Source organism: Aulonocara sp. 'chitande type north' Nkhata Bay, linkage group LG3 (genome assembly GCF_057382095.1).
Source record: "Aulonocara sp. 'chitande type north' Nkhata Bay isolate Kocher_YH1m ecotype deep benthic linkage group LG3, A_spYH_male_GT1.1, whole genome shotgun sequence".
Taxonomy (NCBI): Eukaryota; Metazoa; Chordata; class Actinopteri; order Cichliformes; family Cichlidae; genus Aulonocara; species Aulonocara sp. 'chitande type north' Nkhata Bay.
In genome coordinates, this window is record NC_141346.1 from 39,230,144 (window position 1) to 39,257,241 (window position 27,098).

Genomic DNA, 27,098 nt, shown 5'->3' on the forward strand with positions numbered 1-27,098 from the left:
CCTCAGTGGTTTGTTAGAGAACATTAGTGAACAAACAGCATCATGAAGACCAAGGAACTCACCAGACAGGTCAGGGATAAAGTTGGAGATAAGTTTAAAGCAGGGTTAGGTAATAAAAAAATATCCCAAGCTTTGAACATCTCAAGGAGTATTGTTCAATCCATCATCCAAAAATGGAAAAAGCATGCTACAACTGCAAACCAGGGTGATCTCTAAAACCTTCAGTACACCAGCCGACCCCTGGTTTAGATCAAAGAATATTCTTGTGTTAGAATGGCTCAGTCAAAGTCCAGACCTAAATCCCACTGAGCATCTGTGGCAAGACTTGAAAAATTGCTGTTCACAGTCTGGCTGAGCTTGAGCCATTTTGCAACAAATAATTGGCAAACATTTCAGTCTGTAGATGTGCAAAGCTGGTAAAGACTTGCAGCTGTAAATGCAGCGAGCAGTGTCTCTACAAAGTATTGACGAAGGTGGGTTGAAAACAAATGCATGCCACACTTTTCAGAGTTTTATTTGCTTAAAATTTTGAAAACCATGTATCATTTTCATACCACTTCACAGTTCTGCACTATTTGTGTTGGTCTATCACAGAACATCCTAATAAAAACATTTAAGTTGGTGGTTGTAAGGTGACAAAATGTGTAAACTTTCAAAGGGTATGATACTTTTTCAAGTCACTGTCAGTTCCCAGGAGAGGTCTTAATGTTTTTTTACTGATACAGAAGAAGATAGAGAAGTGTTTCAGCTTCACATGTTTTGCAAAAAAAATCTTTACAACACAGAACAAATTACAAATGATAAGTTATGTGTCTGAGGCCAGATGTTTACGTGAAAGTAAAACCAGATGGTTTCCTCGTCCACACAGATACAGAGTCTGTCTGCGCCTTCTAAACAAATCCTATAAGGTACAGTAACATTACACACCTGCAAAGACTCAAACACAAAACAGAACTTCACTTTGCATCAAGGGGAGACAATGCTTTTATAATAAACCTTATTGTTCTCCAACACAGGTGGGACAGACACAGGGGCAGCCAGTGACCCCTCACACACGTCCTTATGCTGATATCCAGGCAGGTTCTCAGTGTTTGTAGCTGCTGATTTATGCAGCAAACATTTCCACAGTCCTCTGCAGCAGATTATAGAAACACTTCTTTTCTCAGCTCACGACAGAAGATCTACAGCTGGGACACTGTTAAGTGGTTCTACGTGAAAAATAGTTAAATATTTACTCAAACATGTTCTTGTATGTAAAACAGGTTCAAATGCATGAAATTACATTTGTCCTTTATAGTGGACGTTAAAAAACACCACATGTATAAATGATAATTTACATCTTAGAGCCCTGCTCTCAAACACTGACTCAGATGTAACTGTCTGTGAAACTGGATTTAAGAAATAAGAACGTAACGTTCACAAAACATGTCAAACAGACTCTCCTTCATGAAGTCCTCGTTCATAAAGTGCTTCACAGACCTGAACATTACAGCTAACAGCTGGATTTTCCTGTGTCAGTGCAGCTAACCAAACAGCGCAGAACCTCTTACTGCTAAAGAGACAGACGGTGAAAGCAGACAGTATATCTTCGGTTTTAACATAAAACTCATTGTTGCAGCTGACAGCAGCACAACAGTGACCCCATTAAACTGATGTTTAGTTTTAGTGTCCTTATTTTCACTGAGTTATTGGTTCTGCTATTAGTTACTTAACATAAACTGATGTGAGTCTTTGACTGAAACGAGCCAACTGACCTGGTGATGTGATGCTCTGTACTGACAGAAGATGGCGCTGAACATCTTTTTATAACTCTAAGCACTTATTTCTTAAATGAAGCTTCACAGTCAGAGTTACATCTGTGTCAGTTTTTGAGAGCTGGGCTCCATGATGTACATCAGCATTTATACATGTAGTGTTTCATGTCCCCTTTAATGCTGAACACCTGATGTGACATTTCCACACATTAATTCTGCTCAGTACCTGATTGTTTTACATGTTTTCCATCCTCCATCTTCCAGTTTTTGTGATTTGGTTCATGTAAACATTTCTGATGGTTTTATTTTCATCAAAATATTTTAATTTGCACTTAAGTTTGAACTCTTAGAGATTACACTCACTTTGTTTTCACAGACTTGTGACCATGACACAAAACTACAGACAGAAGTGGATAAAATCTCAGTGTTACTGGTTTAGAAATGCTTTACGATAATAAAAAATACATCATTTAGAGTCAAAATATCATAAATGGTAACAAATATAACTGTTATCTTTGGGTTAGTCACAGTCAAATCATCATCTGCATCAATGAATGTCAGTGAGGCGTCCTGAAAGTCATCACGTCTCCTGTTCAGTGACCGTCTCTGAGAATCACTCTCCTCTCCAATCAAATCACTTTTCTTCTGTTTATCCTCTGAGTTGCTCTTTGATGGTTATGAATCATCGCTCTTCTTTAAACTGTGAAGTCGTTGTTGTTCTTGGGAGACATTTCTCTTTTGTTCTGGTATCAAATTGCTTCGTGTTTGCTGAGCTTCACCATCTTTCTGGTCACCTGTCAAACTGTTGCTCATGTTTCCAGAGCAGCTTTTCTTCTGCTCAGACTGCATGTGTGTGTGTGCACGCGTGTGTGTGTTTCCAGCTATACCATACATAGACACGCGACCTTTCAATGAACTTAAACCGTGTGTATGAGGTATGCAGAAAAGCAGAAACAAGCACTTTGCTAAACTATAAAAACAGGAACTTGTAATAAGTCATGTCTCAAACAAACATTTAAAGGTGTGAAGTCTTGCACTTTAGAAGAAACAGAACATGGTGCTTTCCTAATGTATAACATAGCTCATCTCTGGACTAAGCTGCACTCTAAATAAAGAAAGCACATTTTGTCAGCACAGACACAGATAAAGGAAATAGTAGAAGGTTTAAAATAAATCCTCTGACTGTCTGACTTCTTCATAATTATAGCCATATTAGGACACATAAAGGCAATGATTATATATCCATATATTTTAGCACAAATGACAATATAAAAAATATCAATGCCAACAGAATCGGCCTCTGTTTAGTTTTTCTGTTCATTTGTCCAGACTGACACTTCTTTTGCTCTAAGAAATAAGAACACAATGATCGGGACGGTGTAAGCTACAACCCTATAATCACTTTCTGTCACCGACATCTCAGCTAAACCTGTGTAGAGTCATCCAATAATAACAACTGGGGTTGCTACGATTCGTTGACTAGTCACGATCAGGTCAACTAGTGTTCAACACAAAAACAAGAAGAAGCCGTCTCCAGTATCGTTGATGTGTCCAAATTCAGGGGCTGCATCCTTTGCAGGCTGCATTTGTAGGTCGATAACGTTACAGCAACGCAACGAAGACTGTCCAACCTCGAAGACTCCTCCGAATGTGTCCTTTTCCTTAGATTGAAAAGATGGGTCGGGTGTATTCTTTGTGGCCCGATCTAACCCAGAATTCATAGTGCGGCCCAGCCAATTCTAGTTTCCAACAATGGCGGCAGCTACTTTGTTTTAATATTACTCTTTCTTGGTCACAAAATAAATGTTTAAGATATTTTCAGTCGAGAATGTAGCTGTGTAAACTTCAAATATCTGCTCGATTTATCAGGACATTACATATTTGCAAAAGTGTTGCGATCTACCCTCATTCATGTTGTGTGTTCTGTCTGCCTGTGTAAGTTTATTTTGTATTTTACTTCAGCCAGTTTTCTGTTTTGTCGTCCAGCATTAAAGCTGTATTTAAGTTCACCTTTTGCTTCCATCTGTGTGCATTTTGGGTGCCACCGGAAGTAGCATATGCTAAGGTGCACATAGTCTTTTCGCATTACCTCAGTAAGACCATGTGAAAATGAAAACAAATCATCCTGGGTGAACTTAGACACATTTGTTCCCCTTTTGTTAAGACAGAAAAACGCAGCACACAAAAATACTGCAAAAGGACGGTCGCCTTATATACATGGTGTATAAACTCAAAATGCACTTTTCACTTAAAAATTAAGATGAGAACAAATCAACTTGTTAGAGATATTCTTCTCCTGTTGACCCCCCCCCCCCCCCCCCCCCCCAAATAAATAAATTATCAGATATTGATGCTTCTTTCCTGTGTGATAGAAAATAGGAGACTGATGTTTGTTTTTTAAGTTAATTCCCAATAAAACTGTTTTATTGCTAACTACATTGCTGTCTGTATTATTGCTGAAGTCCTAAATGATCACCTTTAAAGTGTTTGTGCTAATGACATCATGTACAGTCAGACAGGCATGGAGAACAGCACTGACTGGGAGGCTTTGAACAGATCACATAGTTCAATTCAACATATGAGACTTTAAGAATGCACAAGCATCTACTTAAAATCTATTTAATTTATCATCTATGATATTATTATGTGCAATTCCAATGTACTTTGTTCATCTCCCTTAAATAAACAAGCACTCTTAAAGTATGAAATATTCATATACAAACACACATAAATGTGTGAACTGTCTCAGTGGCTGATTGTGCCCCACAGGCCTCAGTGTGAGCTTGAAGACATTTATAATGTTTAAGTAGTTTAATGTGTCGGTGCTGACGATAAACACATTTTGAATGAAAGCCGGGGAACTTTGGTAGCACAGAAACAAGTGGCTATTCTTTGTGAGTATATGGATCAGTCATATTACCATTATTTCACCCAAAGGCACCAAGCTAATACTCAAAGAAGCTGCAGCAATACACACAAATATAAACAGTACTTGGTGACAACTTTGCTTTTAGCCTTTAACCCTCTGGGGTCCAGGGTATAACTGGCCATTTTTGACTACTTTTGATTCGGCCTCTATATTTCACCTTTAAAAACTGTTTATCTTGCCAATCTGTTATTTACCCATTTTGATATAATGTATCAGCACAATTTATCTAAATTCAGACAAAGTGATATTTTTGACTGTAAAAACCAAAAGCATGTTTAACGAATCATTTTCATAACTTGAAATGCAAATACAAATTGTACATTTTTAAAAAATATGCACAAGTTTTGCAAACAACAAAGTTATATGGTACTATTTACCTAAAAATGCAGCCAAGGCTCAGACGTTTTTTATAAAACCATTTAAAACTGTTTACAGAACAATCAGGTGTTCTGCATCAAATAAGAAGAGAACAAATTATTTATGCAACTCCAAAAAATAGTTTGTGTCACTATAACACAGATGAGAACAGCACAGGGATAAATCCTGCAGGTCTGACAGCAGGTGTGTCACTCAGCATTTACACTGCAGTCTGCCTTTGGTGGCTTTAAGACAGCAACTGTGACATTCACTAGTAGAACTGACACACAAAACAAAACAACGACTACACTACACACTAACTACACAAGACAACAAACTAACTTGAGACTCCAAACACAGTAAACATCACAAAGCTCTCACCAGTGTTGACTAACGCGTTACAGTAACTACGTTATTATTGTGGTAACGAGCACGGTAACTAGTTATTATGCCAAAATCAGGAACGTGTCAATCGTTACTGGGATTTAGATAGGCTCGTTACTTCGTGTGGTGGCTATCATGGAGCCTCCACAGACTGAGTACCATTAGCAAGTGGTGGAGGCCAGCAGGTGAGGCAGGAGGAGCAGAGACCCGAGGCGGTGAACTGAACTTCAGGTAAGAAGTTATGACCTGCAGTCTATCTGGGTCAGATATAAACCAAGTTTAGGTGGAGTTTATTTTCGTTGAGCTGACCTTTTCGTACTGGGTACTAGCTAGCATGATGGAGTTTCTATACAGCTGGGTGGTGCTATGATGTTACTGATGTTGGACTTTATTTTGTTCATAAGGTTAATTAGTAGAGTTGCCAACTGTCCCCTAAAAAACTGAATCATCTCGTATTCAGAGAAAATATTACACGTTTCGTGTTGAGCTGAAAAGGAACAGTTTGTCCCGTACTTCAGCTACAATGAAAAAGCTGGAGTTATTCTGTGTCTTGGTTACAGAAACTAAACTAAGTACAACAATCCAGCAAAGCCTACAGCTCAGCCACCACCTTAAGCATCGGATGAGGATGATGAGCAGCAGTTGCTTTGGCTAAAGGCAGGAACCTGGAATGGTGCACCACCCAGGTGGAGAGGACAGCAGGAGAGAGAGAGAGAGGAACAACAACAGCACTGACAGGAAGTCAGAGAGGACTGGAGGACCATGACATCTGTTTGTGTATGAAATTTAAAGGCATTAAGATCAAACCGCAAAAATGACAATGCAGAATAGCTACAGTGCCGATATGTGTGTGAAGGGTTGTTGGTGGTTACTGTCTGTTCTGCCACAGGTTTATTTTTAATCTACTGAACGGCCTCATTTTCGTCTCGACCACATGCAAAAGAGGAAATGCAGCCTGTAGTTTGAGACAATAGTTTTGTGTGTAGCAGTGTCTTATTTTAAGCCATCAGTATCCAGCAAACATAAGGTCCTAAAGCACACTGCACTTTATTGTCCTCTTCATACCCCGATGAGGAAAATACTTTATAATATTAACATGTCAGTAACATGTGAAACTTTAATGACTGAGACCATGAACATATGCAGAAAGTGTTTAGACTCTGACCTGTAGATCAGACTGTGACAGGAAGGATCACTTCTCAAAAAGACGTGAATGATGGAAAATATTGTGTAAACATTGTTATTTGTATAACTGCAAGTTCACACAGAGCTGCAGTCTTATCTGCACCATCTCTGCACTGAAACAAACCTCAATGATCTTTTGTTGTTTCGTTCATCAGCCTGCAGAGTTAAAATGAGGAAGAACATTTACTATAGAAACTGTGCTTTAACTGCTACATTAACTATTTACAGGTATTAAAGTAAAATAAAAAAAGATTACACATCTTTACTGTAACAGTGCCAGAGCTGACAGGTGGGGAGGAAGAAATTAGAAGAAGGAAAGAGATTTTTAAAAAAAAGAAAAAAGAGGAAATGACACAGAAAACAAACAGCACCTGAAAGAGAGCAGAGGGAAGACGGAGGACAGGGCCCAGAGCTGTGATCACATGCACATAATATACAAGGAGAAACAACCGTCCACATCAACCCACTGCTCTAAAACACTTCAAAAACTCTGGTGTGAATGTGGTGTCGTCTTATTCTTGTTATCAAACCTCAGTAAGTGTAAAGAGGAAGTGGAAGCTTGATCCAGTTATAAGTGAACTGTTCAATAGTGGTTTGTTGCAATGCTTTGTGCATTTTCTCAGCATGCTTTCAAGATTTAACCTGTGGCGTCCACATATGTGGACATCACATTTTGTCTTGTCTAGACCACAGTACTAAATTTTGCTCTACAAGGACCTGATATCCACTCACGAGGACATTATTCTGCCACCGTTCTATCAAATTTTCAATCGAATGTCCCCATATGTGGATATCAGGCCCTTGTAGAGCAAAATCAATAAAAAGTAATTCTTTGTTTTTACATTCATCAGGTGCCAATCAGCCCAAATAGCAAAGAGAAATAAAAATGCTATGAAAGAGTTCAGGTCTTCGGAGATTAAAGTTACTATGGCAACATGAGTAAAAATAAAGGTAAAAGTCTTTCAGGAATAATTATGATAAGATCCGTCTACAGTCATGTTGTAGGTAATACACCACAGTATCTTCTGATCTATTAGTCTACACATCACTGAATCATTTGGACAGATTAACATTTGTGGAATCACACAGTGTTTAAGTCTCAGTTATTTATTTATGTTGACTGGAGGGTGTAAGTTGACACTTTTGTGATCTCAATAGAGACTTTGTGATGACCCACAGGTAAGTCTCTGTGTGCCTGTGATCAGTTATCTGTAACTCAGTTTTCTTCGTTTGTTACCATCGAGGCCTGAAACTATCAGCTTCATAATAAAGGTCACCTTTGTTTGGTACTCTGAGTCCTGCTTTGCAAGGGTGGCTGTAGCTCAGGCGGTAGGGCTGAACATCTACTGATCGGAGGGTTGCTGGTTCAATTCCTGGCTTCCCCTAGTCTGCTTATCACATATCCTTGGGTAAGATACTAACCCCAAATTGCTCTCCGAGGCATCCATCGGAGTATGAATATGTGTGTGAATGTTTGTCACAAAGCACTAAGAAAAATGTGCTAGTGTGAATGGGTGAATGCACAAGTTGGGAGTTCGCCTTGTAATCGGAAGGTTGCTGGTTTGTTCCTCGGCTCGGACAGTCTCGGTCGTTGTGTCCTTGGGCAAGACACTTCACCCGTTGCCTACTGGTGGTGGTCAGAGGGCCCGGTGGCGCCAGTGTCCGGCAGCCTCGCCTCTGTCAGTGCGCCCCAGGGTGGCTGTGGCTACAATGTAGCTTGCCATCACCAGTGTGTGAATGGGTGGATGACTGGATATGTAAAGCGCTTTGGGGTCCTTAGGGACTAGTAAAGTGCTATATAAATACAGGCCATTTACAAGTTGTGTGAAGCGCTCAGAAGAGTAAAATAAGTGCTGTATAAGAACCATTTAGCATGTGGGTCTGCTTTTTGAACTGACTCTGAACACAATCACATGATCTGTGTTGGTAACGTGGTGTTCAACACAAACATCATTATTACAGTGTTTCAATCATTGTTTCACATCATCAGTTTGTTTTATTTTATTGTGTTTACATGTAGTCAGAGGCTGAGGTCAGTGTGCATCTGCACATACATGTCAAAGCAAGACAAAGAACAGTCTGCAGAATAAATGAGTTCCTGCTTTACTTTGAAATGACAACAGATAATAAATATAACTTTGAATTTATCTATGAATTTAATTGTTACTTTAGTTGGTGAAACATAAAAGTCTTTAGTCTCACTTCAGCCACACACTGAGTCATTTCCTGTGTTTGGGTCTCCACCAAACTTAAAACCAGAATTTAACCACAAGGTGAAAACTTTCACAGGTCTGCGGTCAAAGGAGCCTTTTCACTATATTACTGCATGATGATGTTTCAGCTAAGAGTCGAATAAAATAAAAACATTTTAATGCAGCCTAAAGTAAGAATTTAATTTTAATTCTGCAGTTAAACAATTAAAAGGAGAAAAATGATTTTAAAAGGCTTTAGTGAAAATACAGGCACCAAAGTAGAAAAGCTGTTTTGGTATATTCACTCTCAGTGACTCCCAGTCTGCAGACACCTGCCAGGAGACAAATATTAGTGGATATTGCAGCCAAAAAATACCCCAAACGGGCAAAACATACTTACATGAAGCAACACAACAACATTTTATATTATAGAAAAAGGAAACAACACAACAAAAGAAACAAGCTTCTATGTTTGCAGTGGACAGGAAATATAAACATGTCAACCAACTGCTGCGGTCAAAGCTACACGAGCTGTTTGAGTTTTGTGTGTAACGGCAGGAAGCACAGAGAGACCAATCAGAATAAGAGCCTGTAGAAAAACTCTTGTTGTATCTATATTAAACACAACTTCTCTTTATCTGCAAACTAAAACTGTTTGATTATCTGAGGATCAGAGTGCAGCAGGCTGGATGTGACGATGGGGCACTCTTTGCTCTGCATGATGGGCTTTTTCTGTAAGTACACGTCTGACATTGTTTGAACGGCAGCGATTAATGAAAATGTTTCTGATCTGTGAGAATTACAGTGAGTCACTGCTTTAACCTGTTTACCTGAGAGCTGGAACAAAGCAGACTTGTGATTCTTTAAGTGTTTAAATGTTTGATACACTGCTGCTTTTTGCATCACTTATAGTTACACACTGTGTTACAACAGTTTGATTGTATAATGTCTGATGAGGTTTTATTGATTATTTTAGTGCTCAGTACTGTCATCTGTGGAAATGCTGAAGGTAAGAAATGATCTTTTTCTTCCTGTTCATATATGTAGCTGTTATCTCCTATAATGTGCTCAATAATATCCTCCCTGTGTTTACATCTTATCTTCTGCACAGACTCAATGCTTCTATTCAGCCTGTGCAGTTAAACATAAATGGCTTCAGTAAGCGCTCCATGTGGAGACTGTGGCGTTCTTCACAGCTTTTACTGATGTACCATTTGTACCACTTTCAGTCTGTAAAACTGTAACAACAAAGCAGAGCAGGTACATTTAATCTCAGTGTAGATGCACACATGTCACATGACCAATGCACGATCATAACATTAACAATAAATGGACAAAGCCTGTCAAGTGACGTAAATACAAATACCACATGCTGACATGTTTTATGCTAACAGGCAAAACAAAGCACTAACAGTTAGCTTACAGTAGTAATGTAACAAACTTCACAGACCCACAAGAAGGACAGAGCACTAATATGTAGAAACAATCCATCATCTGCCCAAACTTACACTTTATCCCATCTCAAGAGCAGCAGATGCAGAACTATCACAGACACGGAGCTCTAGCCATTATTACTCGGCACTTCCTCCATTTAACCACTAGATGGCGGACTTTGACATGAGCAGACCAGGAAGAAGCAGATGAATAAATGTGACCCGTCATATAACAAACTTGAAACAAACTATATTTCAGGAATAACCTGAGGGACAAAATATTGTATATGATACAGCTCACACTCCACTGCATTTATTGGTTAAAATATTAAAAGATCATATCAAGAGTGCAACCATGTGAGCAGATGTTTCACTCAGCTGATACACAAACTTTACATTTACTAGAGTTTGTTGCCTTGAAACTGACTGATTTCCTTTTCATGAGTATTTATCTGTCCATCCTCACACATCACAGTTAGGATTCACAAGATGCTGATGAACTGGAGGATCAATCTAATTTATTACAGCACAGCGTGATGAGTTTAGGGTAAATGCAGGTAACTCAAATCTGAAAACAGACTCAACCACAGATCAGTCAGTTAAAGTTCTGCCTGAAGACTTTAATCAGTCTTATTATGAATTTTTACTCTCAGTTATTTATAGTGTCATGGTGTGCTGTCTGCCTCAGTGTCCTCTTGAAAAAACCTCTGAAAGTTGTTCAAGTCATAAATGAATAAGACTTCACATACAGAAGAGTAACAAGTAAAACAAACTCGACAAAGTGCCATCGATATAGATTTATTCATTTATGACTGTCATGGTCTTTCATCATTTTAGTCTGAGTGCTTCTTCCTCATCTTTGTTTAGCTTTTTAAAAAAAACATTTCCTCTTTAATTTAAAGGTTTGTTTTCTTTCATCCTTTGTGTTATTTTTCTTCCTCTTTTATTATTTTCCTGTTTGTTTTTAACTGTTTCTCATTCCCAGTCATGTTTAAATAGTTCTGCTGTGTCTTGTCAGTCTTTGTCAGAGCATCTGTGAACACTCACGTGTGTTCATCTCTTAGTTGTTTCTATTGACAGTTTATTTATTTCTAGTTTTACAATTTGATTCTTTGTATGTTTCCATTTTTAGACTATTTAGATATTAAAGTTCAGTTTTATTAAGTGTGCCTATGCCAAAAGGCACACTTATTACTATTGCTCGGATTTATTATTATTATTATTATTATTATTATTATTATTATTATTATTATTATTATTATTATTATTATTATTATTTTCCTTCCTTCTTCCACTAAAAGGACCACAATAATAGCCTCATATTTGTCTAAGTTACAGAACTTAAAGTCAAGGCCATTCTGACAGCAGACAGCACAACCACACCAGCAGGGGACAGTGTGACACTGACCTGTGAGGTGAATTACTCTGTTCAGAAAAACCTCATCTGAAAATGAGATCATCTCTTTTAGCTCTAAGAGTGCAATCTCTGTCTCTGATGGAGGCATCTACACCTGCAGAGGAAGGAGAAGAAACACGAATTTAGTCACAACTAAAAGCGATTCAGTCATTATTCAGGAAACTGATGAGTTTAAAAAAATGTTGAGAATTGAAAAAGGTCTTCTCCAAATTGTAATGGAACTCAATATTCAGTAATCACCAGTACTTAAACCACTAAATCTGTCAAATTATGAATTATTAGGCTCAGTACATTGTTTCACCTTTGTTCAGTCTTCAGATCACTTACAGACACAGAGGAGTTCATGGTGCTGTTTTGTCTTTTTAGAGTGATTTAAAAAACAGTTTGTGCTCCTTTCCTGGTTACTGAACCTTTACTCTTAGTTTTTCTTTGCCAGTTTTGACTTTGGTGCCACATAAAAACTTTGTATTTCACATTTTATGAACAGTTTATGAGAGCAGAGCAGCCTCCAGCTTTGAATCCATCACTGGAGGTTTAACAACATTGTTAGGAAACAACAGCTAACTGATGACTCATTGATTATATGTTCATAAATGTGTAATATGTAAATGTAAAGATTTAGAAAAAAAAGCAAATACTGGAATATAAAGATTATTGAATCACTTGGTTTAATTTATTTTTTAAAATGTATTGTTGATTTTCAAAGTCAAAATTATCAGTCTGCTTATGAAATATTTTTATTTGATCAGTTTTGATCAAAATAAGAATAAAAAAATAAAGTCTTTAAAGACAAAGACACTATTTTACATCTTATGTCCTCACACCTGGATTCATTGGTACCACAGAGACCACCTTAATATTGCAAACCATGCCAATCCTAAAAATAATAATGCTGTGCAGACATGGATGCATATTCTGCATAGATGTACTGTTTTTTAATTTTTTTAAATTTTGTACAAGACCCATGACATGTGTACAAACCATTCATTATTATTTTTTTTTTAATGATTGAAATTTAAATTCTTATCTATAAAATGGTGCAGAAGACATTTTTACTGCTTAAAGGTTTGTAATTATGTTATTAAATAGTGGCAAATATAACCTAAATAATTCTTTGGATATACATTTTTAAACAAAGTAAAACAAATTAAAATGTGTCTCTGTGCTGAGACCTGGTGGAACTCAAAAAGGTTTTAATTCTTTCAGCTGACTGAAAGCTCTCACCACCTGCAACAGTCACAGGCAGCTTCCTGCAGGAACCTGGTCACAGCAGAGGTCTTGCATCTATTTGAACCCTTTTATATGCCAACACCTCACTGCTGATATTTATGGCAGCTCTGAACTATAATTATTTATGGTGGATCTGTCTCCTCCTGTGCTTGTTTATCATCCCCTCAAGCTAAACAAGGATTTTATTTCCACCCTTTTCTTTGGAATCAGCACTCTAACTCTTTTTATGTTTGCTGCCCATCAAACTCCTATAAAACACCCTTCCAACAGATGGCATTAAAAAAAAGTTTTACAGTCCATTTAAAAGTTTTGCTAGACTGCTGTGATGACATAAAATCATGGTTGGCAATTCATTTCTGGAATGTAAACAATCAAAGAACAGATTGTATTTTCAAATCTCCTGACCCTCGTTTTGTTCTTAAGTGTAACCTTGTTCCTCTGAAAAAGTTCAGACCTCCCTTTGTAAAAACTCTGGGGGTGATCTTTGATGACAGTTCCTCATTTGAGAAATAAATAAATTCAGTTGTAGAAGCCAGACTCTGCCTCCTGAGGGCCTTTGCAAAAATGATAGACGTTTTGTCATCTGCTCAGTTTGAGAAAGTAATTCATGCATTTATTTCATCCAGGCTAGTGTAATATGCTTTATTTTGGTAGCAGTCAGGCTATAATGATTGTTTAGTCTCTGATCTTTTAACTAAACAAACTCCAAACAGAACTCTAAGGTCAGCTGATAAGTTGCTTCTGATCATGAAAATAGGAAGGGAGAGGCAGATTTTCTTCTTTGTTGAAAAAACAAAACAAAACTAACACTATGAAACATAATCATTTAAAAGTACCGTGTGAAGCAAACATTATTTTGTGGTGATAGGTTAATAATTTTCTGGCTCCCAGTATGTTTTAGAACTCACTTCAACATTTTATTGATTGCTTTGAAAGAGCGTCATCAGTGTTCTGGCTCTCCACGCTGATTTTAACCTCAAAGTAAAATTAAAGCAGAAAAATCTGTGAGTTTTAGAATATAAATAAAATATAACTTTACAAAGTAAATTCGAATACATTTAATATTAAAATGTTGTGTTAAAGTGTGAAAGCTATAAATTGTTTTATTGTGACTTTGTTTTGATGTTCAGTCTCCAAACTGTCTGTGAATCAGCTGTTTTGTAATGACTCTCCTCTTATGTTATAAACAGCAGAGTTTTCATGTTTCTCTTCTAACTGGATCATTCTTATGTGAACAGTTCCCAGTAAGCCCACTGTGACCCTGCAGCCATCCTGGACTCAGATATACAGCGGTGAGACAGTCACTGTCAGATGTGAGATTCAGGAAGTTGAAGGAGCTCAGTGGACGTATGAATGGAGACCTAACAAGTTAAACACACCTCCAACATCCAATGAATACAGAATCATCACAGTTACTGAGTCTGACAGTGGATTGTACAGCTGCCGGGGCAGAAGGGGGTATTTGTTAACAGAGTGGAGTGAAACCATCACACTGACTGTATCATGTAAGTTGGAGATGTTTCATCCAGATTATCTGTTTTATTAAAATAAGTGAAAAATGGGTTTTTCTTACAGCTTTGTAGCTTTTTCATTCCTGCTTATGAATAAAAGACATCACTGTCAAAAGACTGGAAATAAAAATGCATCTGTTCACAACTTGCTCTGGTGTTGAATCTCTTCCCCTCACTCAGGTTTCTGTTGCTCGCTGTGGTTACACTGATTGGCTGTCACTGGTACATTTGACAAAGGAACAATACACCAAAAACAGAAGTACAAAATAACACCAATGAATTTAATCCTGCTCAAACTCATTTAGGAAGAATTTTCAAATGTGCAAAATACAATCAGATCATATAAACCTGGGTTATTTTTGGATTACTGATCAATAAACTCAGTCATGTTTCAAATTAATTATTTGAACTGTCCATGTATGTAATGAACTGTAAAAACACAAAGTCAAATATAAAAAACTAACCCTGTGCTGATCAAAACAGAAATACAGAATATTATGTGTGACACAGTTTGTTTCATCTTAACTAGGGTTTCATGATATTTGATCATTTACTTATTTCCATCTTTAAATTGTTCTGATTCAGTCATTTTTACTTTTATGTTCTTGTTCTAAACTGAACTGCAGTGAAACCAAAGGCTGAACTGAGAGCTGATAGGACAGCTGTTCCAGCAGGGGGCAGTGTGACCCTGACCTGCTCTGTGAGCCCACCATCATCATCATCACCATCACCATCATCATCATCATCATCATCATCATCATCTGGATGGAAATACTACTTGTACACAGATGGGAAATCTTATCAACCTGTGACAAATGGACAAATCAGTGTCTCAGAGGGAGGACTCTACAGCTGCATAGGAGGAAGAGGAGAACCAGTTTACTACACAGAGGACAGTGAGTCAGTTTGGATTGACAAAATTGGTGAGTTCAAACTTTAAATTTCCCACAAAGCACTACATCTGATGGTAACTGAACCTTTTGTCATTCACGTGTTTTTATTGTACTTTCTTGAACATGAACAGTCTCAAACAGGCCTGTTGTGACTCTGCATCCAAACTGGTCTGAGATATACGGAGGAGAGACGATCACTGTCAGATGTGAGATCCATGGAGGAGACACTGAGTGGGATTATGAGTGGGAAGCAAACAACATCAGAAAACCTCCAAATCAAAATGAATACAGGATTATTTCTGCTTCATCATCCAACAGTGGAAACTATCGCTGTAAGGGCAGAATGAAAAGTTCACAGCATGAAACAACAGAGTGGAGTGATTCAGTCACACTGACAGTTTTTCACAGTAAGTTGAAGATGTTTCATCCAGATTATCTGTTTTATTAAAATAAGTGAAAACACTTGTTTCTCTTAAAGCTTTGCAGCTGTTTCTTTCGTGCTTTTGAATGAAATGTTTGTTTTTATTCTCCGGTCATCTTCTTGTTGCACTGGAGACATTTACAGATAGCTAAAACTAGAATCTCAGTTCACACGAGCACTTTACAACTAGCAGCCCTAAAATTACAGACCAAAGAGCAGAACTTTGTTTATGGGGAACAGAAAACTGAAATATAGAAAAACCTTCCAGTGCACATTAATTTATAATCAAAGTCATAGAATAATATAAATAAAAGTAAAAGTCACTCACTAGACCTGCAGAGTGGCTGGTTAGGAATAGTCAGTAACACAGTGCAACACCAACACAATGAATGGAATTACAACACTGAACGCACAAAATCAGCTGTTCACAGATTTACAGAGAGAACCTTCCACAGTCACAGTCTGGTGTGGAATCAGTTCTTGGATTAAATCCTCTGTGTGTTGCAGTAACAGAGATTATGGTGGAGTGGTATCACAGTTCAGAAGTGTGAGTCAGTTTCCTGATCTCTGGAATATGAGTTGATCCACCAGGAACAGAAGACTTTAGTGGAAGTTCACATCTCCTAGGCGTGGATCACCATCGAGGTTCGACAGTCTCAGGTTTCAGCGCCAAGATCTGCACTCGGCTAATAAACCTGATCTGTTTTGTAACACAAACACTGGAGTCTTGTTCCAGCATTCCTAACAGCTCAGCTGGAAATCACATCCAAACTGCTCCCTCCCTGTAATGTCAGCGGTGATGTTCACTGTGCTTATTATTGTGGCCTAAAGACATCTGTGCGACAGGAAATGTCAGCTTCCACAGCAAAAGAATATAAAACACACATACTAGGTCTCATCTTAGCTATCAGAGGCTTCAACATCAGATTTAGTAAAGAACAAGCACATAACGTGCTAACTGACACCAAAGCAAACCAACTGTGACTCACCAAATCCTCATTCAAACTGCATCAAACAGATTTTATCCACAAGGACTGAAGTTGGACACCATCACTGTGAAAGACTGGATATAAAAATGCATCTGTTCACAACTTGCTTTGTTGTTGAATCTCTTCCCCTCACTCAGGTTTCTGTTGCTCGCTGTGGTTACACTGATTGGCTGTCACTGGTACATGTGATAAAGGAACAATACACCAAAAACAGAAGTACAAAATAACACCAATGAAATGATAACTGCTCACATTCATTTAGAAGCAATTCTCAGATGTTCAAAATACAATCAGATCCAGTCGCCGTTTTTTTTTTTTTGTTTGTTTGTTTTTTGTACTTATTTATTTTCTTTATTTATAGTTGATAGTACAGCTTAGATAGTGTTATACGCTCTATTGCCATTCTCCTGCCCCACTTTGCTCTATTGTCTCGCAGCAGTAGCAGCAGTCGTATTTTGGCCCACTGTCATTTAAGTTTGTAGGGATGTGTTTATGTATCGCTCTCTAGGTTCTTCCACAGCATTTCAGTCAGTTTGAGCTCTGAACTTTGTTTCAACAATTGTGAAACCTTCACTCTTTTGTTTTTCAGCCTTTCTGTTGCTGCTGTACTTGTGTAATTTTAGCAAAGGCAAATATAAAAAACTAACACTGTGCTGATCAAAACAGAAATACAGAATATTATGTGTGACACAGTTTGTTTCATCTTAACTAGGGTTTCATGATATTTGATCATTTACTTATTTCCATCTTTAAATTGTTCTGATTCAGTCATTTTTACTTTTATGTTCTTGTTCTAAACTGAACTGCAGCAAAACCAAAGGCTGAATTGAGAGCTGATAACACAGCTGTTCCAGTAGGGGGCAGTGTGACCCTGACCTGCTCTGTGAACTCATCATCATCATCTGGATGGAAATACTACTGGTACAGAGATTGGAAATCTTATCAACCTGTGACAAATGGACAAATCAGTGTCTCAGAGGGAGGACTCTACAGCTGCAGAGGAGGAAGAGGAGAACCAGTTTACTACACAGAGGACAGTGAGTCAGTTTGGATTGACAAAATTGGTGAGTTCAAACTTTAAATTTCCCACAAAGCACTACATCTGATGGTAACTGAACCTTTTGTCTTTCATGTGTTTTTATTGTACTTTCTTGAACATTAACAGTCTCAATCAGGCCTGTTGTGACTCTGTATCCAAACTGGTCTGAGATATACAGAGGAGAGACGATCACTGTCAGATGTGAGATCCATGGAGGAGACACTGAGTGGGATTATGAGTGGAAAACAAACAGCATCAGAAAACTTCCAAATCAAAATGAATACAGGATTATTTCTGCTTCATCATCCAACAGTGGAAACTATCGCTGTAAGGGCAGAGTGAAAAGTTCACAGCATGAAACAACAGAGTGGAGTGATTCAGTCACACTGACAGTTTTTCACAGTAAGTTGAAGATGTTTCATCCAGATTATCTGTTTTATTAAAATAAGTGAAAACACTTGTTTCTCTTAAAGCTTTGCAGCTGTTTCTTTCGTGCTTTTGAATGAAATGTTTGTTTTTATTCTCCGGTCATCTTCTTGTTGCACTGGAGACATTTACAGATAGCTAAAACTAGAATCTCAGTTCACACAAGCACTTTACAACTAGCAGCCCTAAAATAACAGACCAAAGAGCAGAACTTTGTTTATGGGGAACAGAAAACTGAAATATAGAAAAACCTTCCAGTGCACATTAATTTATAATCAAAGTCATAGAATAATATAAATAAAAGTAAAAGTCACTCACTAGACCTGCAGAGTGGCTGGTTAGGAATAGTCAGTAACACAGTGCAACACCAACACAATGAATGGAATTACAACACTGAACTCACAAAATCAGCTGTTCACAGATTTACAGAGAGAACCTTCCACAGTCACAGTCTGGTGTGGAATCAGTTCTTGGATTAAATCCTCTGTGTGTTGCAGTAACAGAGTTTATGGTGGAGTCGTATCACAGTTCAGAAGTGTGAGTCAGTTTCCTGATCTCTGGAATATGAGTTGATCCAGCAGGAACAGAAGACTTTAGTGGAAGTTCACATCTCCTAGGCGTGGATCACCATCGAGGTTCGACAGTCTCAGGTTTCAGCGCCAAGATCTGCACTCGGCTAATAAACCTGATCTGTTTTGTAACACAAACACTGGAGTCTTATTCCAGCATTCCTAACAGCTCAGCTGGAAATCACATCCAAACTGCTCCCTCCCTGTAATGTCAGCGGTGATGTTCACTGTGCTTATTATTGTGGCCTAAAGACATCTGTGCAACAGGAAATGTCAGCTTCCACAGCAAAAGAATATAAAACACACATACTAGGTCTCATCTTAGCTATCAGAGGCTTCCACATCAGATTTAGTAAAGAACAAGCACATAACGTGCTAACTGACACCAAAGCAAACCAACTGTGACTCACCAAATCCTCATTCAAACTGCATCAAACAGATTTTATCCACAAGGACTGAAGTTGGACACCATCACTGTGAAAGACTGGAAATAAAAATGCATCTGTTCACAACTTGCTTTGTTGTTGAATCTCTTCCCCTCACTCAGGTTTCTGTTGCTCGCTGTGGTTACACTGATTGGCTGTCACTGGTACATGTGATAAAGGAACAATACACCAAAAACAGAAGTACAAAATAACACCAATGAAATGATAACTGCTCACATTCATTTAGAAGCAATTATCAGATGTTCAAAATACAATCAGATCCAGTCGCCGTTTTTTTTTTTGTTTGTTTGTTTTTTGTACTTATTTCTTTTCTTTATTTATAGTTGATAGTACAGCTTAGATAGTGTTATACGCTCTATTGCCATTCTCCTGCCCCACTTTGCTCTATTGTCTCGCAGCAGTAGCAGCAGTCGTATTTTGGCCCACTGTCATTTAAGTTTGTAGGGATGTGTTTATGTATCGCTCTCTAGGTTCTTCCACAGCATTTCAGTCAGTTTGAGCTCTGAACTTTGTTTCAACAATTGTGAAACCTTCACTCTTTTGTTTTTCAGCCTTTCTGTTGCTGCTGTACTTGTGTAATTTTAGCAAAGGCAAATATAAAAAACTAACACTGTGCTGATCAAAACAGAAATACAGAATATTATGTGTGACACAGTTTGTTTCATCTTAACTAGGGTTTCATGATATTTGATCATTTACATATTTCCATCTTTAAATTGTTCTGATTCAGTCATTTTTACTTTTATGTTCTTGTTCTAAACTGAACTGCAGCGAAACCAAAGGCTGAACTGAGAGCTGATAGGACAGCTGTTCCAGTAGGGGGCAGTGTGACCCTGACCTGCTCTGTGAACCCACCATCATCATCATCACCAACATCATCATCATCATCATCATCATCATCATCATCATCATCTGGATGGAAATACTACTGGTACAGAGATGGGAAATCTTATCAACCTGTGACAAATGAACAAATCAGTGTCTCAGAGGGAGGACTCTACAGCTGCAGAGGAGGAAGAGGAGAACCAGTTTACTACACACAGTTGAGTCAGTTAGTCTGGATTGACACAACTGGTGAGTGTAAATGTAACTTCCTACAAAGCACTACATCTGATGGTAACTGAACCTTTTGTCTTTCATGTGTTTTTATTGTACTTTCTTGAACATTAACAGTCTCAAACAGGCCTGTTGTGACTCTGTATCCAAACTGGTCTGAGATATACGGAGGAGAGACGATCACTGTCAGATGTGAGATCCATGGAGGAGACACTGAGTGGAATTATGAGTGGGAAACAAACAGCATCAGAAAACCTCCAAATCTAAATGAATACAGGATTATTTCTGCTTCATCATCCAACAGTGGAAACTATCGCTGTAAGGGCAGAATGAAAAGTTCACAGCATGAAACAACAGAGTGGAGTGATTCAGTCACACTGACAGTTTCTGACAGTAAGTCATATTTGCTTTAAGCTGTTTGAACACTTTGTAAAATGTGTTTCTGTTCATATAGACTGAGATTATTATTCTTTGTATAAACTGAGCTCACTGTTCAGAGACTGTACTACATGTTCACTGAGAGAAAATCTTTGTTGAACAGATGAACCCCGTCCTGTCCTCACTGTGTCTCCATCATGGCTGAGTCCTGGAGCCTCAGTAACTCTGAACTGTGAGGTTGAACATCCGTCTGCAGGATGGAGCTTCTACTGGTATAAAGCTGTTCCTGATCTATCAGAGAAATCCTCCAGTTATGAGCTGCTACCTGATGGCAGTGGGACTGCACAGGACTCCTACATCATTCATGGACAGACACACACAGCAGGATATGTGTGCAGAGCTGGAAGAGGAGACCCAGAGTATCACACTGATCACAGTCAACCAAAGTTTGTCTGGTCTGCAGGTCAGTTTGTTTCTCTCTGTCCTTTCAATGAGCTCATGTTAGCTCATCATTTTTATTCACCAGGATTTAGACCATTAAAATCTCATCTCCATGACAACCATTTATCTCCGTTTATATTAAAACTTCCCAAAAGAAGAACTGAACTGAATGTTTTCCGTTCTCTCTGTGATCAAACCAAACTGAATTTCCTTGTTTCCTTTTCTTATTTCTCAGTTTTTATTTAATGAGATAACATGAAAAACAAAAGACATCTATGAGATTTTAAATGTTTTGATATTTAAACTCATGTTTCTGTTTGTACTGATTATTTTTACTTAGTGCACAGACAGGATTTACACAGTTAAGACTCTTTGTTTAGTGCTCAGGTAGGTGTTCAGATAAAAAAGTCAAATATAGTTAATAAAGAAACAAAGATGTCAGCAGGCAGGTTAACAGCTCTGACAAATACAAGAGAAACACTGACTACAGATGGACGCTAGAAGAAGACGTCACAAATAACAGCTGCTGTTATTGTTCATTTAAAATATACTTCAAAGGTTTTTAGTTTTGGTCCTGCTGCTGCAAAATATCTCACTGTAGAAGGAATCTGTGAAACAGACAATATCACAGAATTATGACAGAAACATTACAGCAAATGACTGAAGTGTGTTCAGAGTGATCTGTATCAGGTGGATGATGCTGAGAGTGATGACTCAAAGCTCATGATGTCACATGACGTGTACCAAGCTCTACATGAGCTGCCAGCAGATAAAGCATGTGGGTTAGATCATCTTAAACATGTCAGTATTCGGCTCCTTTGTTTTCCATTGATTTGACTGTCTGTGTGATTCAGGGCTTGTTGTCAGACTCAGTGTTGTCTCACCAAACAAACACTTTATCATATTGAACTATTAAATTTGATCTTCAAAACAAAAGCTTCAAACAAACAAATATTCTCACTGTGATATTTTGAATCCTAACATCTGTGAGCTTTGTGTCTTCACTGAATGTTGTTTCCAGATGTTCATTCAGCAGCGTCTCTCACAGTGAGTCCTGACAGAGTGCAACACTTCACCTCTGACTCTGTCTCACTGACCTGTGAGGGAAACTTCACTGAGTGGAGAGTGAGGAAGTTCTCTGAGGACGGCCGACTCTCTGACTGTTGGAGAATGACTGGATCCACATGTAACATCCACACATCAAAGTCAGATACTGGAGTGTACTGGTGTGAGTCTGGATCAGGAGAGTTCAGCAGTGCAGTCAACATCACTGTACAGAGTATGTTATTATACATTTACTTCTTGGATCTGAATGATTTAGACGTCACATGAACATTTGTCTCAGCTTTGCTCTATGTGAAGTAATTCTATGTGGCAACACAAACAAAAATGAGAATTTCAGACAATTTCAGGCAACGAAGCATCAAAATATTCTTGGATGTTGGTCTAATTTCTCTTCATCCGTTCATAATCCAGTTTGTCATAATTTGCCAACAGTATTTTTTTTTCTCTGTCAGAATAAAACTCAACAAAGCTCAACATCTCTGTCGTCACATTAGATGAACCTTTAATATCTCAATAGGGAGAAATTTGGGAAACACGTCATGCAAAATAACACAAACATACAAACATTTACAATTTCACCTTCAACCATTCAATAATGTCACCGTCAATAATTTGACTCCTGCAGGAAACATCCCAACTATATTTCCAGTCCTCATAATCACTCAGAAAACCAGGTCTGCATGTAGATCAAGAGACAAGACTCCCAGCTTTTTCTAAAGGTTTGCACCAGCTGGTCTGACTGAAACAATATGTTTGTTTTTTTGTTTTCACAGATTATTATTATTATTATGATGATGTTCCTATCCTGGTGAGTCCTGTTCATCCTGTGACTGAGGGAGCTTCTGTTAGTCTGAGCTGCAGTTTGAGAACACAAAAAATACTTTCCAATGTGTTTTTCTATCACAATGACAAACTTATTCAAAATGATACCCGAGGGGAGCTGAAGATCTCTGCAGTGTCAAAGTCTGATGAAGGTTTCTACAAGTGTCAGTACTCAGGAAGAGAGTCAGCACAGAGCTGGATGTCAGTTAAAGGTGAGCAGGATCAAAACGTGATGGATTTTAATGGATTTCATGACTGAGAAATAACATGATATTATCTCTTTTAATGTTTAAATCCATCTGGGTCTATTTAGTCAGAACTTTATAAAACTATTATGTAATATTTCTATATTGTCAGGTTTAATATTGTTGTGATTCAGGACTCAGGTGAAAACAGCAGAGGATGTAATGAGTGAAAGTTTCTTTATCAAACAGGATAATTCATTTAACACAACAGATTGTGAGCTTCGACTTGGTCAGCAGGAACAAAACATAAATGAACCTAAACTTAATGAGTGAGTCCTACAAAAACATCTTAACTGAGGTGAGAGAGACAGGCCAGAGGAGCGGACATAACAGCGTGAGGGCGGCAGATCTGTGGGAGAGGAGAGAGCAGTTAGGGCAGGAAATCTGAGAGAATGTGACAAGACAGAGAGTGTTCATAAAGTGGCTGCAACAATGCCTTACTTGGAGTCCAGACTAGCTGGGGGTAAAGGATAAAGCAGAGGTCTGTGGAAACTGCTGAACGATGGGCAGGCAGGCAAGTGAGGAAGAGGCTCCGAGGGGGGCAGCGGTGGTGGTGAATAGGGGGGCAATGACCCAAGGTGGCAGGCGTCTGACTGGAGGTGAATGATGGCATGAAAATGAATCTTGAAGCAGGAAGAAACTGAAACAAGGGGAAAATCTGTTAGCATACAAATCTTATTTTCCTAGAAAGGATCCCAGCAGACCTGCCTGGTTACCTCACTGACGAGCTGCAGTCATGTTAACTATCCATTAACATTTGGCTTACAGCCACCGAGGTCTTCAAGGTCAACTTTATGACTAAAAAGAAATCCTTATAACACAGAAACTATGATTCTTACAAAGGTGTTGTGTCTTGTCAACATATAGAAAGTACTGTATAAAGATTTAAAATATCATGTTACGTTTGACATCTGACCTCACTTTTACATTTCACATCTGCCCTTGTTGTCATGTTGAAAAAATCTGCCTTTGGACTTATTTTTACTGAACTACAAACTTCTCACAGTACAAATAAACCACACACACACAAAAAAAAAAAACCCACAGAAAATACAATAGTGTTCCTTTGAAAGCAAATACTGTCAACAGAGTGAGCTGCCTTAGCAGAGATTTGTGCTCTCAGAGTGTTTGTTTTATACTTTATTAATAATTAATTATTGTTTGTTGTTGCAGTAACTGTGTCAGGTACTGACAGCTCTTCATCTCCTGTGTGGTTGATGGTTGGACTGGTTTGTGGAGTCTCTCTCATTATTATTCTCCTGCTCTTGTTGTATCGCTGCAGACAGTCCAAGTGTAAGAGCCTCTTCTTTTCATGCTGTATTAGAGAGTTTATTTACTACATACACTTTAATTATTCACACATATACATGTATTCTGATCTCATGACACTAAATATCAGTGGAACAATTTATACATGACAAACATGTGTAATAACATTTGTCTCTTTCACAGATTCCTGCTTCACCAGGTTGGTAAAATACTTTTTATTATTATTTTAAACAAACATCAGTTACTTTTAAGTTTATTGTGTTTATTTCCTGTTTCAGGTCGATCCAGTCTGAGAGTCACAGTCCGGGCTCCTCCACAAATCATGGAGTCAACCAGAATGAAACTCATGAGTACAACTCTCTTCAACATGGTCAGTATTTAAACCATTTAAATAATATTATCATTATTAATATTGACTTTTATATCTGTCCTCATTAACAGTAACAGTTTTTAGATTAACTTTGTGTTCAGCGGCACAAAATCCATAATGTTATTGTTTCATATCAGAACACCACAAACAGTAACAACATTATGGGCTCATGGTACGAAAATATCTCATGGTCTTGGTTTTGACATAAACAGAATTATTTAAACTCTCCTTTAGGTTTTTATTAAAATTATTAATGTGACCCTGGTTCATCTTTTTTTACGTACTAATAACCTCTATGAATCTGTTAGCCAAGTGGAAGACAACAGAAATGGTGCAGTATATGTGCAGAAAAGCACAGAGCAGTTACAGATGAAACTTGTTTTTGATTTAATGAAACTAATTCCATGTGAAATGTTTACAATCCTGTAACTAAAATATGAACATTTCAGGATCAGATGAACGTCAAGATGTCACATACTCTCTTATTGAACTTAAAAACTTTGAAAAGAAGCGTAAGTACATAAAACATGTGCAATTAAATGTAAATGTAATGCAAAATAAAATAAATAAATATTTTTAAAAATCTAACAGTTAATTATTTTCTCATGATAAATATTCTGATCATCTTCACAGGGAAGCATCATGAACCAGAGCAGAGTGCTGTTTACTCTGAGGTGAAGACGGGAGCTGCAGGTACAGTCACAACAGTCTCATTCAGTGTTTGTACTGAAATGTGTCATTTCATTATGTTGCAGCTAATTGTAGGTCAACCTGGAGTTTAGTTATTCCCATACCAAACTTAGCTACTACACATCAGCAGAGTTAATCTGCAGTCATTTAGGGTTTTGGTGGGTTAGTCATTAAATCAGGTGTATTTGTTTAACATGATACTGTGTTGTTGTGTTGTGTTCTACAGACACACTGTAGAAGTCGAACAGATTTATTGAGTGATTCAGAAACACAGCAGGTCAGAATGTTTGCAAAGAACGAAGAAAACTCAAAACAAACTTCTTCCACAGTTTGAGTTCAGTCTCTTCCTCAGATCAGAGGTTAATCTCTAATCTAAGGCCTTTGATCAAAGTCTTTAATCTGGGAGGCAAAAAAAGTCCCCTTTCAGCTGGATTTACTGAATCACAGCATCCAGAGCTTCTGAACTAGACCACTGATCACAAAACCAAACACCATCAAATAAAACACATAATCTGAGTGTGCTCGATCACTGGAGGCCCAGCAGAGAACTGTTTAAGCTGTTTTTTTTTATACAGGAAAATATCAGATGTGCCAATAGCATGGAAACTTGTGTGTATGTGGAATAGATGTAGGGCATATAAAATATGAGTAAGGGATGAAAGAAGGGAGTGATGCAGACGGGCAGATGAGTATAAATGGAGCTGTTTGGGAAGGTTCGAGGTTCTTTTTGTAGTTTGCTAAAGATGAGTAACATCAGCAACATCTGAAGAAAGCACTGTGGAGTCACAGTCAAAAGTTTCAGTTGTCCAATCACTGTGGACTTATCAAGTGAAATTATCATTTTTTTGTCTCACAAAAGAGTTGGAAGACTTTGTACTTGTGATTAGTTATATTTGGATAAAATTCAGGTGACTGAATCAAGTGATTATTACTAGTTGATTAAGGTTTTTGCCCCTGCTAATTTGCTTAAATAAAATATCCTGTGTTCAAAATTCTAAATTGTTAACTTTTTTGTAACAGTAAAAGAAACCTGTGACGTATTACATCTCGTCAATGGTTCTTGTTACTCTTAGCACTTAAAGTAGTCTGTTCTTTTCTAAAGTAATAATCTAGTGAAACTACAAAGAGCGAGAATCATTAAGGGGAGCGTAGCATTAATGCTGTTAATGGCTGTGGCTGACAAATCTGCAGTTTAAATCCACCTCTACGTCCGACAGCTCTGTGTCATATATCTGCTGATCAAATGTATCCTGAGCTCTGACTTCTCTTTTAGAGGACAGTCTGATGTATGCTGAGGTCAAACGCCCCAAAAAAGAAAAAGCCAAGAAGAAAGCAGGTAAACAAAGTCTGCCATCACCTCCAGTGAATGTTGTTCAACATGTTTATCTGGTCTTAAAATCTTCTTTCCACTCACAGGAAAATCAAGTCCTGCAGCTGATGCAGCAGTTTATTCTGAAGTCACGTTAGGAAGCTTTCCTGGTAATTATGCTTCTGTGCAGGATGAGTTATTCTTCAAGTTATTAAATGGTGAACATCCTGAAACTTGGACATTTGTGTTCTTTGTGTGTTTGTCTTACAGGTCAGTGA

General features: G+C 37.9%; 1 protein-coding gene across 1 annotated transcript; it reads left to right on the top strand.

Moving 5' to 3' along the window:
* The first annotated feature begins 42 nt into the window (after window positions 1–42).
* On the top strand, window positions 43–27,098 carry LOC147335621 (Fc receptor-like protein 2). Its single transcript, XM_086286091.1, has 15 exons — window positions 43–109; window positions 17,505–17,759; window positions 20,349–20,624; window positions 20,773–21,072; window positions 22,072–22,329; window positions 22,889–23,149; window positions 24,356–24,475; window positions 24,635–24,650; window positions 24,730–24,821; window positions 25,102–25,152; window positions 25,271–25,333; window positions 25,455–25,514; window positions 26,785–26,847; window positions 26,928–27,038; window positions 27,091–27,098. The coding sequence occupies exons 1-15, from the start codon at window positions 43–45 to the stop codon at window positions 27,096–27,098; spliced, it is 2,001 nt and encodes a 666-aa protein (XP_086142217.1).